Source organism: Phyllobates terribilis, unplaced genomic scaffold (assembly GCF_046119375.1).
Source record: "Phyllobates terribilis strain yellow unplaced genomic scaffold, ASM4611937v1 Scaffold_1__5_contigs__length_1240528914, whole genome shotgun sequence".
Lineage (NCBI taxonomy): Eukaryota > Metazoa > Chordata > Amphibia > Anura > Dendrobatidae > Phyllobates > Phyllobates terribilis.
In genome coordinates, this window is record NW_027362761.1 from 727,453,643 (window position 1) to 727,469,774 (window position 16,132).

The following is a 16,132-nucleotide window of genomic DNA, read 5'->3' on the forward strand; positions in this document are numbered from 1 at the left end:
GAACTCTTCCTGACCTGTGCTTAGCTTCTCTCCTGACTTGAATCCTTTTCACTTGCAGGGGGCGCTTCTGTGAGATACAGAACACACACACCACCTTTCTCTTCGGCTCCAGCCAGACAGTAAACAACTTCCCCACAATCCCCCTGGGACTCTGCCAAAACACTCCCCTTCTCCTGTGACTGTGTTAACCCCTCTAGTTGCTGGATGCTTTTAAAGCACCAGTACTACTTCTGCATGTCACACTCTGCAAAAGCACTACTTCTGCATGTCACAAATGGTTTTGGGGTTGTTGTCCGCTGTGTAATGTCCGCTGACATTATGCCCAGGGGCAAGTAATGGAGAGGCGTCTGTCAGACACCACCATTACTAACCTCGTAGCCAAAAGTAATAAACACACACAGAGAGAAAAGTACTTTAATTGTAAAAAGCACTCCCTGATCCTCTTTTACCCATTTATTACCATACAAAAAAATAATAATCCAAAGTGGTCTGCTGTAAATCCATCCCACGTCCCACAACAATCTCCTACTCTGCTACATCTGGATGCTGTACTGAGTGGTGACATCTGTAATGTGACCGCTCAGCATGGCCGCCGGAACACAATGACAGTAGCGTGAGAACCAGCAGCAGTGACAAGCGGTGACATGTGAATTGTGAATTGTGGTAACCTTATTGACGTCACCACTCGCAGCACGAAAAATTTCTCATGCTGCGAGGGGTGACATCAGTAAAGTTACCTCAGGTCACACATGGCCGGCTAACAACGTCACCGCTCGCCACTGCAACTGTGTTACTGCAGGTCACACATGGCGGCCCCCAGCTGTCTGCTTTCTCTCAGCTGGTTAATAAAACCATTTTTATTTATTTAGTCAATAAATACAAGTACAGAAAATAACACACGCAAAGCACTGATTATAGATCACACTGACATATTTCTATCTATCTCTCTATATTCCTCATCCCTATCTATCTCTATCTGTGAACATCTTTAAAACATAACACTCTTTAATTTCTATGCTGCATTTCATTCCATACGTGTCACACTGATCGCACACGGACACACGGATATCACACGGATGTTACACAGACCACGGTTCTCACCAGTACTGTTTTTTCCAGTATCAGAAACACCAGGACATGTGAAGGGGGCCTTACCCTAATCTACCCCTCACTCTAAACGCCTTTTCCCCTCCCCAAGCAAGTGCGCCTTGCATAAAAGGTGAAGTGCGCAGACACGGGATTTGGCCGTGGCAACAGCACGTCACCGGGCACTGTGACATGCAGGGGAGGGGGGAAACATGATAATTCACAAAGGAGGTGGGATTTCTTGTGGTCCCAGGGACGGGAACACATCAGAAACTTGTAGGAATAAAAAGACATTTCACAACAACAAGACCTCTAATATGAGGCATACAGGTAGGTATAGATTTACATTTCTATCACCTGTATGCCTATATTAGAGGTCAGATAAGTGCCAGGGGGTGACAGATTCCCTTTAAAAAAATCACGAACACGTTAGATTTTTTTTACGAACATGGCAAAAAAGTGCCCTATTTTTACTGACTATCCTGCAATTCCTGGATGGTTAGCAACCCAGTCCTCTGGGAATTTAAATATGCAAATAGCCTCTTCAGAAAGAAGAGAACTTGATTTTTGGTACTATCTAGTGGATGTAACAATCCTAAAAGTCAATATCGACACTGTAACTAGGCTTGCCAGATGACTTAGGATATGAAGCCAAACCAGAAACTCCATTTCCAGATACGTGTTTCAGGGTATTGCTCCTCCTCATTACAAAGCAGGAGATCTGATTTGGGTAGGTGAGAGACCTCTGATTGGGGGTCTAAGAGGGAATGTTTTTTTCTTACGGAGAGTGCCAAGTTAGTGTAAGGAGACTTATAGGCCATGCAATGCTCCTCTCGGAATGTAAATATGCAAATAGCCTCTTCATAAGGAAGAGGATTTGATCTCTGGTGCCACCTATTGTATGTAGCAATCCTAAAAGTCAATATCGACCCTTTAACAAGCCTTGCCACATGACTTAGGATAGAAAGCCAAACCAGAAACTCCATTTGCAGACATGTATTGGGTGTCAGGGGGATCTTTAACCCCTTCACGACCTTAGACGTATCCATACGTCCAGGTTGGGAAGGACTATTTGTTATCGCTGTGTCCAGAACGACCCGATCTATAAAACTGTCCCACTAGTTAAGCCCTTCAGTGAACACCGTAAAATAAAAACGGGGCAAAAAACTGCTTTTTCATCATGCCGCCAAACAAAAAGTGGAATAAAATGTGATCAAAAAGACAAATGTAAATCAAAATGTTATCGCTGAAAACGTCATCTTGTTCCGCAAAAAACAAGCCACTATACAGCTCCATCAGCCAAAAAATAAAAAAGTTATGCCTCTCAGAATAAAGCAATTCAGAAATAATTATTTTTTATATCAAATAGTTTTTATTGTGCAAAAGCGGCAAAACATAAATAACTGATATAAATGTGGTATCGCTGTCATCGTACTGACCGGAAAAATAAAGCTGCCTTATCAATTTTACCACATGTGGAACGGCATAAAAAAAATCCTGAATTGCTGGTTTTTGTTCATTCTGACTCCAAAAATTCAGAATAGAAAACAATCAAAAAATGACATGTGCCTGAAAATGGTACAAATAAAAACATCAACTCGTCCCGCAAAAAACAAGCCCTCACATGACTCTGTTGGCAGAAATATGGAAAAATTATAGCTCTCAAAATATGGTGATGCGCAAAAAAAGTGTCTTTTTGTGTGTGACACCAACCAAACAGAAAAAAAAACTATATAAATATGATATCGCTGTAATTGTAGTCTAATCACTTATACTGCACGAGGAACGGCGTAAAAAATAAATAAAAAACAATTCTTGACCTGCTGTTGATTTGTTCACTCCCAAAGATCTCAGTAAGGCTCAGAGCACATTTATCCTGCTCTCTGCGCTGAGTGCTTACACTGCGCTTTCCGTGAAAATCTCTGAAATTTGGGGTTCAGAGAGAACCCCTGACTGAAGATTCCCTATAATGAGGCAGATGAAGTGATTGTGGACACCGTCTGGCCTATGATCCGGCTGTGTCCATCTTTTTAGGTGTACATAAAAGTGCACAAAAGGCCACAGTTTTGTGCACCTCTGAAAAGAAGGACACCACTAAACAGAGGCCAGACAGAGTCCATAGCAACTCTGCTGCCTCATTATATTGAATGGATTTCTCGGATGTTTCATCTGAATCACGTCATTCGGATATTTAGATGGAAACCCCGATATAATTGCTCAGCATAGAACACCAGATAAATGTGATCCCAAATGTTATGTAAAATGTTCTTAATAAAAGCTTCAACTCAATCCACAAAAAGAGCAAGTCCCCACTCAGGTCCCTCATCTGTTAGCAGAAATATAGGGGGCTTCCACGTTACTGGTAGTACAAAAGCTCTGGAAAAACGCTATGGCTCCTCACCCCCCAAAAGAAATCCGGTGAATTCTGCACTCTCAAATCCAAATGTCCCCCTCCCTTCTGAGCCCCAGTGTGCTTAAATCACAGTTACCGTTCACATGTTTGGCATTTCTGTAGAGATGAAAGCCCGCTGTGCATAACGTACTGGGCACTACAACGCACTAGGCACTACAATGTACAGGCACTACTATAGCACATTTGCAATTAGCACATTTGCAATTTTCACTCAGCAACATCCACTGCTGCTTGTTTCTGGAAAACACCCATGGAGTTAAAATCATCACTACACCTGTAGATAAATTCCTAAAGGGGTATAATTTCCAAACTGGTGTCACTTGAGTGGGGGATTCTGCTCTTCTAGCACTTAGGGGCTCTGTGTATAGAGTCTGCAAACTATTCTAGGAAAATCTATGCTCCAGGAGGCAAATAGCACTCCGTCCCTCCCGAGTCTCGCCGTGTGACTAAGCAGTACTATACAGCCACATATGGGGTATTTGTACGTTCAGCTAAAATGGTGTGACAAATTTTGGTGCCATTTTTACCCATTTCTCCTTGTGAAAATGTAAAATCTGGAGCTAAAACAAAATTTTTGTGGTAAAAATGTATTTTTTTCTTCACTGCTCAATGGTATAAAATTCTGTGACACACCCATAGTGTCAATACGATGACTGCACCCTTAGATGAATTAATTGAGAGGTGTAGTTTGTAAAATTGAGTCACTTATGTTTTTTTTTGCTGTTCTGGCATCTCAGGGGCTCTCCCAGTGGGTCATGGCCCCCCAAACCACAACAGTAAAATCTGCACTAAATTATAGCGCTGCTTCCCTTCTGAGTTTTGCACTGTGCCTCAAAAGTAGTTTCCAATTACATGTAGGGTATCGGTGCACTCTGGAGAAATTGCACAACAAACTGAGAGGCCCATTTTTTCCTATTAGCCCTTATAAAAATAAAAAATTGGGGGTTAAAACAACATTTTAGCAGTAAAAATGAAATTATTCTTTCTTTACCACCCGATGGTATAAAGTTCTGTGAGGCACATGTTATGTCAACATGCTCACTGCACCCCTTGATGAATTCATTGAGAGGTGTAATTTGTAAAATGATGTCACTTGTGGGAAGTTTTTGCTGTTCTGGCACCTCAGGGGCTCTGCCAATGTGATATGGCACCTTCAAACCATTCCAGCAAAATCTGAACTCCAATTTTGTCCCTTCTTTCCTTCTGAGATTTGCATATGGGGTATTGGTATATTCAGGAGAAATTGCACAACAAATTGTATGGTCCAATTTTCTCCTGTTACTTTTGTGAAAATGAAAAATTTAGGGCAAAATCAACATTTTTGTGGAAATTTTTTTTTTTTCATTTTTACATTTCAACATTATAAACATCTGTGGAACACTCAGAGTGCTCACCACACATCTACATAAATTCCTTGGGGGGTATAGTTTCCAAAATGGCATCACTTGTGGGGGGTTTCCACTGTTTAGGCACATCAGGGGTTCTCCAAACCCGACATGGCGTCCGCTAACTATTCCAGCCAATTTTGTTTAAAAAATCAAAAGGCGCTCCTTCCATTCTAAGCCCTGCCGAGCGCCTAAACAGTAGATTTCCCCAACATATGGGATATCGGCATACTCAAGAGAAATTACATAAAAATTTGTATAGTGCAATTTCTTCTGTTACTCTTGTCAAAATAAAATAATTGGTTCTAAAAGAACATTTTTGTGAGAAATATGTGTTTTTTTATATTCACAGCTCAACGTTATAAACTTCTGTGAAGGACCTGGGAGTTCAAGGTGCTCCCCACATATCTAGAGACATTCCTTGAGGGGTCTAGTTTCCAAAATGAGGTCACTTGTGGGGGGTTTCCACTGTTTAAGCACATCAGAGGCTCTCCAAATGCGGAATGGCGTCTGTTCTCGGTTCAAACCATTTTTGCGTTCAAAAAGTCAAACAGTGCTCCTTCCCTTCCAAGTCCTTCTAGAATAATTATCCCATAAAGTGACATTGGTCAAAATTGTAAAATTTGGCCTGGTCATGAAGGTGAAAACTGGCTTGGGGGTGAAGGGGTTAATGAAGGCACCGCTAGAGTAAGATGCACCTAATTCATTAAATTAGCACACCTTCAATTAATTAGGCGCATCTTACAACTGCAGTGCGCCTCCGCCAGAAATGTTACTAGTCAGGGGCCAAGCCGCATGCGAGACTAACTGGACAGGCTGCTCCCCGTTGGCTTCTCTCCGCCCGCTGCTCTTGAGTGGCAAGGAGAGACCCCTCAGTCATTTGCAATGGGCAGGGAGAAACTGCCTCGGACCCGCCTGTCTGACTTGTCACCCATATGGTTTTGTCACAGCCCTGCTCTTAAAGCATATTTTTCTCTTAAACGCCGCAGCATTTCAGAGTCAAACATACCTGAAATCATGCAGCCAGTGTCTGATACATACTGCTCGTGGATTGGGCTTCATGTATCAGCTGTTAAGTTTTGTTTAAGGCATACAGGAATGTGTTTCAGTAGGTTTGGAACTCTCCTAAAGTCCTGTTGTTTTAGGAGTACTTGCATCAGACTTTCTGTGTCAGGCTCGATATTTCTCCAACTCGCCACTACATAGAAGTTTATGAGCTCCAACTGCCACTCCTATGTCAGTAATGGGAAAATCTCTACAAAGCTTGTAAAATAAAAATTAAAACAGCAGTTTAAGCTTTTTGACATATATATCCATCATGAGCACATATCACTTTGTGCTCCGCGATGGATATGTACTTCATGCTGATAACATGGTCCACCTTCTGTACCAATAAGCTTCAGATGCCCGAATGTTACACAAAACTGGGTTCCTGCTGTAACTGCTAGGATAGATGCTTTTGCCCATCCTAGCAGTTTAACCCCTCATATGCCGCTGTCAATGGTAACAGAGGTACATGAGAAGTTTGAAAGAGTGAAAGCGCTCCATCTGTCAGCCAAGTACCACCCCTGCAGCATAATCGCGGGTTGCTGATATGTTGTTATGACAAAGTCATCAGCTTCTGCCATACACTGTAGACAATCAGATCTCACCGGAGGTGAGGCCTGTAAGGTGCCTGTTGGTGAAGTACTAAAAGAATAGTGTAATGCATAGCACTGCTATGGTAGTGCTGTGCATTACTAATACGATTATATGCCCAAGTCTAAAATATTGTAACAAAAAATGTTTTTAATTTGCATTAAAAACACATTCTGCAAAATCCCAATTTTTCCAATAAAAATTATTTCAAATGTCACTGTAATTATCTAAAATTTTTTATATGATGGGTGTATCACCATGCTGCTAATCGGTGGGTTTTAAAGTTTGCAGTTCCACATAGTAAGTCTATGGAAATGAATGTATAGACCCATAGACTTACTATTGAGCCCATACACTGCTCTGTGCGCACAGCTCATGCAGGAGCTGCGGACATCTGAACGGTATTTTGACTGATTGATTATGTCTCAGGACCTGGAAGCTCTCCAATCAACATCACTATGTAACGCCTATCATATATAAAAAAAAATTCATATAACAACAATTATACTTTCATCTGAAAAAAAATAACTGTAATTGGAAAATGTCATAAATCATAAGTTAAAAACTTTACAAGCTTGGTGTCGCCAAAATCATGCTCTTGCGGGTTTTTTTTTCATTATTTCCATCAATACATTATTTTAAACTTTGCACTATTTTAATTGTATAACATAGTTTAAACAAACAATAAATGATTGTATAGTAATATACACTGCTCAAAAAAATAAAGGGAACACTCAAATAACACATCCTAGATCTGAATGAATGAAATATTCTCATTGAATACTTTGTTCTGTACAAAGTTGAAGGTGCTGACAACAAAATCACACAAAAATCATCAATGGAAATCAAATTTATTAACCAATGGAGGCCTGGATTTGGAGTCACCCCCAAAATTAAAGTGGAGAAACACACTACAGGCTGATCCAACTTTGATGTAATGTCCTTAAAACAAGTCAAAATGAGGCTCAGTATTGTGTGTGGTCTCCACGTACCTGTATGACCTCCCAACAACGCCTGGGCATGCTCCTGATGAGGTTGCGGATGGTCTCCTGTGGGATCTCCTCCCAGACCTGGACTAAAGCATCCACCAACTCCTGGACAGTCTGTGGTGCAACGTGACGTTGGTGGATGGAGCGAGACATGATGTCCCAGATGTGCTCAATCGGATTCAGGTCTGGGGAACGGACGGGTCAGTCCATAGCTTCAATGCCTTCATCTTGCAGGAACTGCTGACACACTCCAGCCACATGAGGTCTGGCATTGTCCTGCATTAGGAGGAACCCAGGGCCAACTGCACCAGCATATGGTCTCACAAGGGGTCTGAGGATCTCATCTTGGTACCTAATGGCAGTCAGGCTACCTCTGGCGAGCACATGGAGGGCTGTGCGGCCCTCCAAAGAAATGCCACCCCACACCATTACTGACCCACTGCCAAACTGGTCATGCTGAAGGATGTTGCAGGCAACAGATCGCTCTCCAGACTCTGTCACGTCTGTCACATGTGCTCAATGTGAACCTGCTTTCATCTGTGAAGAGCACAGCGCGCCAGTGGCAACTTTGCCAATCCTGTTGTTCTGTGGCAAATGCCAAGTGTCCTGCACGGTGTTCGGCTGTGAGCACAACCCCCATCTGTGGACGTCGGGCCCTCATACAACCCTCATGGAGTCGGGTTTGTGCAGACACATGCACATTTGTGGCCTGCTGGAGGTCATTTTGCAAGGCTCTGGCAGTGCTCATCCTGTTCCTCCTTGCACAAAGGCGGAGGTAGCGGTCCTGCTGCTGGATTGCTGTCCTCCTACGGCCCCCTCCATGTCTCCTGGCGTACTGGCCTGTCTCCTGTTAGCGCCTCCAGCCCCTGGACACTACGCTGACAGACACAGCAAACCTTCTTGCCACAGCTCGCACTGATGTGCCATCCTGGATGAGCTGCACTACCTGAGCAACTTCTGTGGGTTGTAGAGTCCGTCTCATGCTACCACGAGTGTGAAAGCACAACCAACATTCAAAAGTGACCAAAACATCAGCCAGAAAGCATTGGTACTGAGATGTGGTCTGTGGTCCCCACCTGCAGAACCACTCCTTTATTGAGTGTGTCTTGATAATTGACAATAATTTCCATCTATTGTCTATTTCATTTGCACAACAGCATGTGAAATTGATTGTCAATCAGTGTTGCTTCCTAAGTGGACAGTTTGATTTCACAGAAGTTTGATTTACTTGGAGTTATATTCTGTTGTTTAAGTGTTCCCTTTATTTTTTTGAGTAGTGTAAATAAGAATGCAATATTGATTTAAATGAGTTCTCTTTTTATGGGTTTGAAAGAGTAAAAATGTCCACTATTGTTGGTGTAAGCATATGGGTAAGTTCCCCGGCGAAACATTCACAGTTATAACAGATGAGTCAATGGATGACGAGTCGTGTAGGCTGTGTTCATAATATCGTTTGTGGTGCTTCTTGATCTGCCAAAATATAAGTCAAAAGTGTGCATAGACTGTAAGGCCTAAGTATACAAAAAGAGTGTAATTTTGGCATATGTTCGGAGGGTATGTGTTGGCAAACAAAAAAAATGAAACTGTGTTGTGTATTATTATTAGTCTTAGTATTTTATGGGAATTATACAGTTGGAATTTACTAAATTACAATAAATCATGTTGCCATGTTCTGAGCTTTAATCATATAGAAAAATTCAGCCTGATGATTTAGTGTGAAAATGCCCGTTGAGAAATTCATTAAAAGTAAATTTCTGTTGTGTAACTTTTCAGGGACCTGCTAACTCACATTGCTGTGGATGCATCTTGTGGTCTTTTTGGGAATGAAACTGTTATTTTTCTTGGCTCCAACTCTGGAATTGTCCTAAAGTATCTTCTCACTCCCAAACTGGGTGTATTTGAAAGCGATATCTACAAAAACAGTATCCTGCTTGAAGAGATCCAGACACACCCTGCAGACAGGTATGCCAGTAGCTAGCTTTCTGAATTCAAATTAAAGAGGTTTTATCCTGAAAAGTATTATTCAAGACTCATTTGAAGTGTATTTCATGGTTTCATAGTTTTAATGTTGAAAGAAGACAAAAGTCTATTGAGGTCAACCTAGAGGGTGGGCCATTTATATGGATACACCTAAATGGGAATGGTTGGTGATATCAACTTCCTGTTTGTGGCACATTAGTATATGGGAGGGGGAAAACTTTTCCAGATGCGTGGTGATCATGGCGGCCATTTTGAAGTCGGCCATTTTGGATCCAACTTTATTTTTTTTCAGTGGGAAGAGGGTTATGTGACACATTAAACTTAATCAAAATTTCATAAGAAAAACAATGGTGTGCTTGGTTTTAACGTAACTTTATTCTTTCATGAGTTTTTTACAAGTTTATGACCACTTATAAAATGTGTTCAAAGTGCTGCCCATTGTGTTGGATTGCCAATGCAACCCTCTTCTCCCACTCTTGACACACTGATAGCAACACCGCAGAAGAAATGCTAGCACAGGCTTCCAGTGTCCGTTGTTTCAGATTCCACCCATCTGGAAAAGTTTCCCCCCTCCCATATACTAATGTGCCACAAACAGGAAGTTGATATCACCAACCATTCCCATTTAATTTAAGTGTATCCATATAAATGGCCCACCCTGTATAACCTAACATATTGAACTAGAGGAAGGCAAAAACCCCATGAGGCAGATGCTAATTGCCCCATATTAGGGGAAAAATTCCTTCCTGACTCCACATACGGCAATCAGGCTAGTTCCCTGAATCAATGCCCCATCACAGAATCCAGTACCCATAATCTGCAATGTTATATTTTTCAAGAAAGACACCCAGACCTTTCTTTCATTTTAATAGTGAATCACTCATTACAACATCATGCGGCAGAGAGTTCCATAGTCTCACTGCTCTTACAGTAAAGAATCTCCTTTTGTGATTGTGATTTAAACCTTCTTTCCTCCAGACGTAGAGGATGCCCCCTTGTTCCCATCGCAGGTCAGGCATGTAAAAAGATTGTTAGAAAGATCTCTGTACTGTCCCCTCATATATTTGTACATTGTAATAAGATCGCCCCTAAGCCTTAATTTTTCCAAACTGATTAAACCCGAGTGTAATAACCGGTCTTGGTATTGCAGACCCCCCAGTCCTCTAATAACCTTGGTAGCTCTTCTCTGCACCCTCTCTAGTTCAGCTATGTCTTTCTTATACACCGGAGACCAGAACTGTACACAGTATTCTAAGTGTGGTCGCACTAGTGACTTGTATAGAGGCAAAACTATGTTCTTGTCATGAACATCTATTCCTCTGTTAATGCATGCCATTATTTTGTTTGCCTTAGCAGCAGCTGCCTGACACTAATCACTAAAACACTCAAGTGAAGATTGCCGTCCACCCATACACCCGTCTTTTTCAGTGACAATTTTAGTGTTTTAGTACATAATTGTACATTTTATTTCCTTTGCTCAAGTGCATAACCTTACATTTATTAAATTGCAATGTGGCTTGTTTTTACAAGTACTTTGCAATTTTAACCATTAATTAACTTGAGACAATCCCTTTAAGATCATCCCTTAGCTGATAGAAATTGGCTTTCCTGAAGTTTGGTGTTCTTGTAGCCCGACTACTAAACATTTATAAGTGAAAACTTATTATGTTGGGATCGCTATTAGATGAGTGACCCCCCCCCCATGCGGTTTTGAATATACATTACTTATTTGTCAGTGATAGCACCTCCTGCTGTTTCTCATGTGGCCAGAATGTTGGTCCACTTTGTTATTCGTTCACTGTTGGACTGACAACAGTAGCTTCCCTTCATGCTGCGTACTGATCTATCAGTGAGGAGGCCAAGACAAAGTGGTAATGGAGGCCTAGCGCTATGGAGAATGTTGATTCACATAAATTAGATGGATAGAAATAGATTGATAGATAGATAGAAATAGTTATAATAATAATATTTATTTATATAGCGCCGACATATTCCGCAGCGCTTAACAATTCACAGGTTCATATACAACAGTCATAAGTAACATAGCTAAAGATAATACAATAGTTACAGCAAAAATAATGACGACCCTGCTCCTAAGAGCTTACAATCTACAATGAGGTGGGGGTGACACAAAGTACAATGGCTTATTTACAAGGATGGTCCAGCCATCTTGAGGGGATGAGGGATAGATAGAGGCTGCATGAGCTTATCACCAGCCAGTATCTGTAGTGCTTTTTGGTTCGGTGGAGACTTATGTTTGGAGAAATAAGGAATGGGCTATAAGAATATAAAAGGACTTTGATTAGGGAACGTGATAGGCCACCCTAAACAGATGTGTTTTTAGGGAGCGCCTAAAACTGTGTAAGTTGTGGTTCATCCTAAGTTCTTGGGGTAGAGCATTCCAAAGAATAGGTGCAGCTCGGGAGAAGTCTTGAAGCCGGGAGTGGGAGGTACGGATTAGTGCGGATGTTAGTCGAAAGTCGCTTGCGGAGCGTAGAGAATGGGTAGGCCGATAAACAGATGAGGGAAGAGATGTAGGGGGGTGCCACACTGTGGAGAGCTTTGTTGGTGAGAACAAGCAATTTAAATTGGATCCTATAATTCATGGGCAGCCAGTGCAATGACTGACACAGAGCAGAGGAGTCTGAGTAACGGTTCGCCAAATAGATGACCCTGGCTGCAGCATTAAGGATGGACTGGAGAGGGGAAAGTCGAGTGAGGGGGAGGCCAATTAAGAGAGAGTTACAGTAGTCAAGGCGGGAGTGGATCAGGGCAACAGTGAGGGTTTTTGTTGTTTCCAAGGTGAGAAAGGGGCGGATTCTAGAGATGTTCTTCAGGTGCAAGCGACAAGAGCGGGCATATGTAGATATGAGATAGACATAGATAGATAGATAGATATCATAGATATGATGTGGGTAGATAGCTGGATACGAGGTAGATAATAGAATGATATTACACTAGAGAGTGATGTTTTTCCCTCAAATATGGATAAAATAATGGTGTGCATTATTACATTTTTACATTATTTATTGAATTTGCGGGATAAACCCTTTAAGTTTCTGTTTGGTATGTTGTTGTAAAATTTGACAACTTTTACTGCCTGTTTGCAGATGTGGTGAGAAGGAAGAAGAACAGAGAATCGTCGGTCTGGAAGTTGACAAGGAGTCGGGATCTCTCTTAGTGGTGTACTCCAGATGTGTGGTGAAAGTGCCTCTTGCACGTTGTGATAGACACAATGGATGCATAAAGTAAGAGTTTCTAAAAGAAAAAAAAGGAAGGACATTATTTTACATTTTTCACACTGAAAGGGGTTGATTGATTTAAGGTACAAGCGGGCAGTCATGTGATCGCAAGTAGGCGATATGCTTTCTCCCGGCCACAATCCGACTAGACTGTTTCCGGCCTCTCTCAATACACTTGCATTGAGCGAGGCCATGCCCTTCTACTCAGAATGTGGCTGGGAGTATGCACATCAGTGGTAGGGACATGTTTGGACCACCTGGCAGCAGGGTTATTAGTCCTCTAGTGATATCTCTTGCTGATAAAACAATGATTTTTTAAATACTTTACTAAGCAGCGTTGTAAGTGATACATCACTGGAATCAGAGTCTCTGCCCCTACATCATGCTGCTCTCAGGTTAGGTAGCAAAAACCTGGTGGCAGGTTCATTTTAAGTGGGCCATATACATTAAATAGCTGTTGGACTAAGTTAACTATAAGCAATGTGATCAATGAGTAATTCAAACTTCATGTAATTTTCTATACCCAATTTTAATGACATTTATATGGACTTTTTTTGTTACAGAAGTTGTCTGGAAACACGTGACCCCTACTGCGCATGGGATCCAGACAACAGCCTCTGTGTATTTATTCATCTTAGATCCAGGTATGAATGAAATAAGATATTTGGGTATACATACTGACCGAATACTGACCAAATACTGATAGTGGGGCCGTGGCCTCAAGGTATCTATATCAGCCTTGTTACGTCTATGAGATATATTTAACAGATAAGATATGGTAACAGATCCACTCTCAGTATTCCTCTTTTTACCCTTATTTCAACTAAATAGAGAAGTGCTGTCTGAATCTATGTTGATTTTTTAAGAAAAAAATTAAAGAGTAATCATTGTTTTAATTAAATCAATAGTACATATGAAAATAAGAAACATTGTATTGTATCAGAGAAATGTGCTTCTTTCTTCTTCTTCAGGGCTGATCTTTTTGCTCACAGTTCACGGATAAAATCTGTGCTCAGTGACGACAGATTTTTTACATTGCTGTGTGATGTGATAACAGTTGCTGTTTATAAAATGGTATGGAGAGGGGAGGAACTAGAGGTAGACACAAACATTTTTCTTATTATTTTTTATTATTATAGCGCCATTTATTCCATGAGACTTTACATGTCAAAAGGGGTATACATAATAAAAAATAAGTGCAATAATCATGAACAATACAAATCACCGACTGGTACAGGAGGAGAGAGGACCCTGCCCGCAAGGGCTGACAGTCTACAAAGGATACAGTAGGTGAGGGTAGAGCTAGTCGTGTAGCGGTATAGTGGAACGATGGTTACTGCAGGTTGTAGGCTTCTCGGAAGAGGTGGGTCTTCAGGTTCCATTTGAAGGTTTCCATGGTAGGCGAGAGTCTGATGTGTTGGGGTAGAGTGTTCCAGAGTAGGGGGGATGCACGGGAGAAATCTTGTATGCGAGTGTGGGAAGAGGAGAGAAGAGGGGAGTAGAGAAGGAGATCTTGTGAGGATCGGAGGTTGCGTACAGGTAAGTACCAGGAGACTAGGTCACAGATGTATGTAGGAGACAGGTTGCGGATGGCTTTGTATGTCATGGTTAGGGTTTTGAAATGGAGTCTCTGGACAATGGGGAGCCAGTGAAGGGATTGGCAGACAGGCCAGGGGAATAGCGGGGGGACAGGTGGATTAGTCAAATAGCAGAGTTTAGAATAGATTAGAGGGGTGCAAGAGTGTTAGAAGGAAGTCCACAGAGGAGGAGGTTGCAGTAGTCAAGGCAGGAGATGATGTGGGCATGCATTAGTGTTTTTGCACATTCTTGGTTAAGGAATGTATGGATCAGGGAAATATGTTTGGAGTTGACAGGAGGTGGAAAGGGCTTAGATATGTGGTTTGAAAGAGAGAGCAGAGTCAAGGATTACCCTGAGGCAGTGAGCTTGCGGGTTTGAGGAGAGTGAGAAGCCATTGACTTTGATGGATAGGTCTGTTGGGGAGTTAAGTGACTTGGGGGAAAGATGGAAAATTTTGTTTTATCCATGTTACGTTTTAGAAATTGAGCAGAGAAAAAAGGATGAAATAGGCATTGCGGGATTCTGGTAAGTAAGGAGGTGATATTGGGTTCGTAGAGGTAGATCTGTGTGTCATCAGCATAGAGATGATATTGAAAGCTGTGGGACTCTATGAGCTGTCCCAAGCCGAAGATCTAGATGGAGAAGAGCAGGGGTCCTAAAACTGAAACTTGGGGGAAGCCAACAGATAGGGGGCGAGATGAGGAGGTGGTGTGTGAGTGGGAGATGCTGAATGTCCTTTCTGTTAAGTATGAAGAGATCCAAAATAGGGCCAAGTCTGTGATGCCAAGAGATGAGAGAATTTGTAGTAAGAGGGAATGGTCCACTGTGTTGAAGGTAGAGGACTGATCCAGAAGGAGGAAGACAGTAGTGTTGCTTGGCTTTGGCGGTTCGTAGGTCATTGGTGACTTTAGTTAGGGCAGTTTCGATTGAGTGATAAGGCTGTAAGCCAGATTATAACCGGTCAACAAGGGAGCAGGAGGATTGGTGGGAGGACAGTTCAAGATGGACATGCTGTTACAGTAGTTTTGTGGCATAGGGGAGAAGTGAAATGGGGCGATAGCTAGACACAGGGGTTGGGTCAAGGGAGGGTTTTTTCAGCATGGGTGTGATTAATGCATGTTTAAAGCATGAAGGGAAGACACCAGTTGTTTGTGATAGAATGAAGAGATAGGTTAGGGTGCACAGGTGGTGAGATGTGATCTGGAGAGTAGAGAGGGAAGTTTATCTTCTGTAATGGCAGAGAAGCTGGTTTTGGAGGAAGACGGCTGAGTAGTTAATTGGATGGGCCATGGAAACTGTAGGCCAAAGCTTTCTCTCATGTTGCCAATCTTCTGCTTGAAGAATGAGGCAAAGTCTTCAGCTGAAATTAGAGGAAAGGGAGGAGGTGTTGGGGGATGGAGGAGAGAATTGAAAGTGTTGAATAGCTGTTTAGGGTTGTGAGACAATGAGAGATGAGAAGTAGGTTTGTTTTGCAGCAGTTAGTGTGGCATTAAAATTGGTGAGGGACTGTTTGTATGTGATGAAGTGCTAGTTGGAATGGGCTCTTTTCCATCTCTGGAAGCCTGCCTTAGTACTTTAGTCAGGCTGGTGTGCCAGGGTTGCCTCTGGATTGTGCAAGCTTTCTTATGTGTTAGGGGGCAACCAATTCAAGAGCTGCCGTTGTTGTGGTATTATATAAAGTGGCAGCAGCATCGTGTAAGGAACCTATGTCTGCATGAGGGAGAAAGGACTCAAAAAGTCAATGTAAATCATGGTGTTTGATATGTCTATGAGTGTGTTCAGGTTTGTGGAGTGGGGATTGTGCATTTAGAAAAGAGAGG

The 16,132-nt window shown here is 42.0% G+C and overlaps 1 protein-coding gene across 1 annotated transcript in view; it reads left to right on the plus strand.

Moving 5' to 3' along the window:
- SEMA6B (semaphorin 6B) overlaps positions 1 to 16,132 on the plus strand; it is a 229,896-nt gene that overhangs the window by 191,211 nt on the left and 22,553 nt on the right. Inside the window, exons 13-15 of the mRNA XM_073686360.1 lie at positions 9,285 to 9,473; positions 12,602 to 12,739; positions 13,297 to 13,377. Coding sequence (XP_073542461.1) covers positions 9,285 to 9,473; positions 12,602 to 12,739; positions 13,297 to 13,377 — 408 coding nt within the window. The remainder of the gene's footprint in view (positions 1 to 9,284; positions 9,474 to 12,601; positions 12,740 to 13,296; positions 13,378 to 16,132) is intronic.